Source organism: Salvelinus sp. IW2-2015, unplaced genomic scaffold (assembly GCF_002910315.2).
Source record: "Salvelinus sp. IW2-2015 unplaced genomic scaffold, ASM291031v2 Un_scaffold1508, whole genome shotgun sequence".
NCBI lineage: Eukaryota > Metazoa > Chordata > Actinopteri > Salmoniformes > Salmonidae > Salvelinus > Salvelinus sp. IW2-2015.
In genome coordinates this window covers 198,554-202,032 of record NW_019942952.1, presented here as the reverse complement: position 1 = coordinate 202,032, position 3,479 = coordinate 198,554, and the positions used below count along the sequence as shown (strand labels likewise).

At 39.1% G+C, this 3,479-nt stretch overlaps 1 protein-coding gene across 2 annotated transcripts in view; it reads right to left on the bottom strand.

The window, feature by feature from the left end:
• The window catches only part of LOC112071061 (nucleoporin NUP35), a 6,857-nt gene extending 5,296 nt beyond the window's left edge, over positions 1-1,561 (bottom strand). The window contains exons 1-3 of one of the 2 annotated variants that reach the window (XM_024138516.2): positions 1,297-1,561; positions 566-721; positions 179-306 (exon numbers count right to left, since the gene is read on the bottom strand). In XM_024138516.2, coding sequence (XP_023994284.1) covers positions 179-306; positions 566-721; positions 1,297-1,309 — 297 coding nt within the window. In that variant the 5' untranslated portion in view covers positions 1,310-1,561. Of the gene's footprint in view, positions 1-178; positions 307-565; positions 722-1,048; positions 1,111-1,296 lie in introns of those variants that run through there. The other variant, XM_024138517.2, reaches the window with a different exon arrangement.
• Between the last annotated feature and the right edge of the window lie 1,918 nt (positions 1,562-3,479).

Below are 3,479 nucleotides of genomic sequence, written 5' to 3'. Positions count from 1 at the left end.
TAAAGTGTCCAGACTAGTGACCAGGCTATTAGAACACTGCTCTGTGAGTGTAAAGTATCCAGACTAATGACCAGGCTATTAGAACACTGCTCTGTAAGTGTGAAGTGTTGTTGTACATAAGGTCCTGGGTTCATGCCCAGGTCAGGAGAGGGATGGAACCTACTCTGTTAACACGTACCTGTTTATGTGCACCCATAGGGGACATGCCGACAGCAGGGCAGGAGAGGTCATCATAGATACTCCTGACTGGAGGGGCCCCACTCTTGTCTTTGGGTGTAGGAACCACAGGTTGAGGGGGAGAGCCACCTAACAGAGAGAGAGAGAGTTAGAGAAACAGTCAATTGGAAATATTGCTGAGAGGAGAGACTACCTTTGCCATATTACAACACAGAAAGTGAAAGTAACAGATCTGATAGTAACCAACAAGCAGTGGTTTTAAACCAAGTTAGACCTATCACGCTATGAAAGGGGGGTTAGATTATTAGATAACAGATTAGAACGTCAGCTAGCTAGTTATTTGTTTTAGTGAATTACAAATTACCCCCAAAAGTAAACTATCACTCACCTGTTTGAAGTGGTGACCTCATATCCATGACCCCAAATGACCGAGGCTGGGGTGTGATAGGTGCTGGCAGATCCCCCATCAAAAACCCGGGGAGAAACTGAGCACCCGGGCCAGGCTTGGGTGATGTCGGGGAACCCAGAGTCATTGGTTCCGTGCCTAGGGACAGATGGCAGATAACGTTAGTTAATGAATAAGTAAGCTTGCTAGTTGTTAGCATACAGGTACCTAGCTATGGCTCTTGTTATTTACTTAGTCTATAGCCTTGCCTTCCTTCACACGGTTAGCAAAATAGACTCGCTGCTGATTTCAAAACTCTGCTTTTAGCTAATCATCAAAGTTACTAACTGGCAAACTTAGTAGCTGACTTTGCTAGCTAGCTATAAACATTACAACAATAGCTAGCTAGCTAATTTAGCTAACTGACCAGTCACCATGCCAAACGTGTTAGTTAGCTAACGTTAGTTGGTTCGCTTCACTAGCTACCTTTGCCCACCAGCGATTGTTTTTGTTGACATTCTCTGAATGTTAGCTAACGTTAGCTAGTTTGTAATAAGTTCACAGCGAAGCTCAAAAGTAAACATTGTACTCTAAGCCACTAACGTTAGCGGTACAGAAAACGAACTAGTTGGCTAACTCACGTGACAATGCTAACGTCGTTAACTTATAACTAACTAGCAATGTTTCTGCATCTGTTTAGCTTGCTAGACTGAGAAAAATGAATATTTACCCACCTTGAAATTCCATCCTAAACCTAAGGACCCCTGATTATACAAAACCTTGGAACAGCTAGACACCAGAGAAGCTAGCAAAGTTGAAGACACCTCAAGTTTTCAAATTGTCGGAAATCTCGCGTTAGTTCGACACCTATCTCGCTGGGCTGTGTCCTTTCTTTTTACAGTATATGGTTCTGTATTCAGGCAAATGTGGTGGATTGTTTCCTTGAGGGCAGGAAAAGCAACATTGATTTATTATTTAGAAGCTAGCCATTTCCAGAAAGTGTAAAGCCGCGGGAAGTAGGAGTGCTGCAGTAACGCCTGACAAATCTGAAAAATATATAATTTTTTCCTTCATAAAAGTAGTGCATTGGGCATTTACTAGTCCTGTATTAGCGGACCGATATTGTCCCTCTGTAGGCGGGCGAAATTTTTAAAACGTGTCAATTTGTAACTTTCAAGAGTTTGGAGTAATAACATACCAAGGGAAAATGTTTAACTTCTCTCGTTGACATCTCAAACCCGGTGCCTGGTCTGTTTGGTAAATGTTCCTGGAAGTCTCTCGATGTTGCCCTCTGGCACAGCAGGAGGTTACTGGGGGGGAGAATGTCTCTTAATTAATAATGGCCTGAATGGAGCAAAAAGAATGGCACCAAACACTTTCAAACCAAGTATTTGATGTATATGATACCATTCCACTGGTTCCGGTGTCCTCAATTAAGGTGCCACCAACCTCCCGTGGCTGGATTTTGAAACTCTGTGCTATAGAGTTCGCCCGTTTGTAGTTCTAAAATCAAGAAATGTGTGGTTAGTTCAGTTTTCCCTATGTGGGAAATGAATGGGAAAGAATACGGTTTTGGGATGAAGGTCTGAGATTAACACAGGTTTAGGAGATTTAATACGTTTTGGTATATGAGATAATATCAGTCAGTTAACATGACCTTTATGAATTATTAAGCCTTTAAGAGCTTTATCTGCATTTTTTTTTAAATATAAATGCATCGAAATTAACCAAAAGTGATGTTAGCAGATTATTTCATAGAACAAAATGTATAAGATCTCCTTAGCCTGTGTTTACCACAGACCTTATTTTCGGCGTTTATCCAAAAACGTCATAATTTCCCCCATAGGCTTTGTCCAACGACCCATGCCTACAAAAAGACACATTTACTATTTCTCTCTATAGGATTTACCCTATTGATTTACCACAAATTTCACGACATTTATAGTGAGTATAAGAGTATATTACGATTTGATTATGAAAGGGAAAAGGGATACCTACACAACTGAATACATTAAACCGAAATGTGGCTTCCGCAGTTAACACAAACCCTCTGAATCAGAGACACTCATGCCACATCCATCCATTTATCTATTAACAGGCTACTGTTTGTATATTGTTACTGTATACGCAAAATGTATGAACTGAAACAATCAGAAAACACAAAACAAAGACAAAATGAGGATACTGAAAACATTGTTTTGACATCTTAAAAGGTATAAATTCAGTTATGTCTAATACGACAATTCATATTATTTTTCCAAAAGGAATTTGTCACACTACAAAATGTTGGGTTAAAAATAACTCAATTTGGGTCATTTCGACCCAGCGCTGGGATTGGACAAACACAGGGTAGGGTTGTGCTTCTAACCCAGTGCCTTCGGTTGAGCGCTTTACCCAGCTTCTGGGTAAATTAGACCATATTACTGGGTTAAATCAATCAAGTGTGCTGAGTTGTGACATAAACCCAGCACATTGGGTAATTTTTTGTTATCCTTGGGTTATTTTCAATGTAATCCTAATTTCATTTTTGCTTATATATTTGTGCCTTCTTTACCACCTCACCCCCTCCTTTTCCTTAACACGATCAATATCCAAAGTTCATTAATAATTCATTAAAATAAATTAAATAAACAAAGAATTTGTATTGACTGCATTTCAGAATTTACATCGCAGCACGTCAGAGAATTGTCCACTATGTACCAGAATATAACAAATTGAAATAGCAAATTGAAACAAAATACCTATTGTCTAAGTATGTGTTATCTCATAAGATAAGAGTTCATAAAATAGGATTGATTATTAAAATTGATTTATATTATTTCATGAACCGAACAGTCCAAACATCAGATTAAAGCTTCGGCTGAATTTGATGTGCACACTCAGATTGTAATCTGAGAAGAACAAAGTATGCATGTGT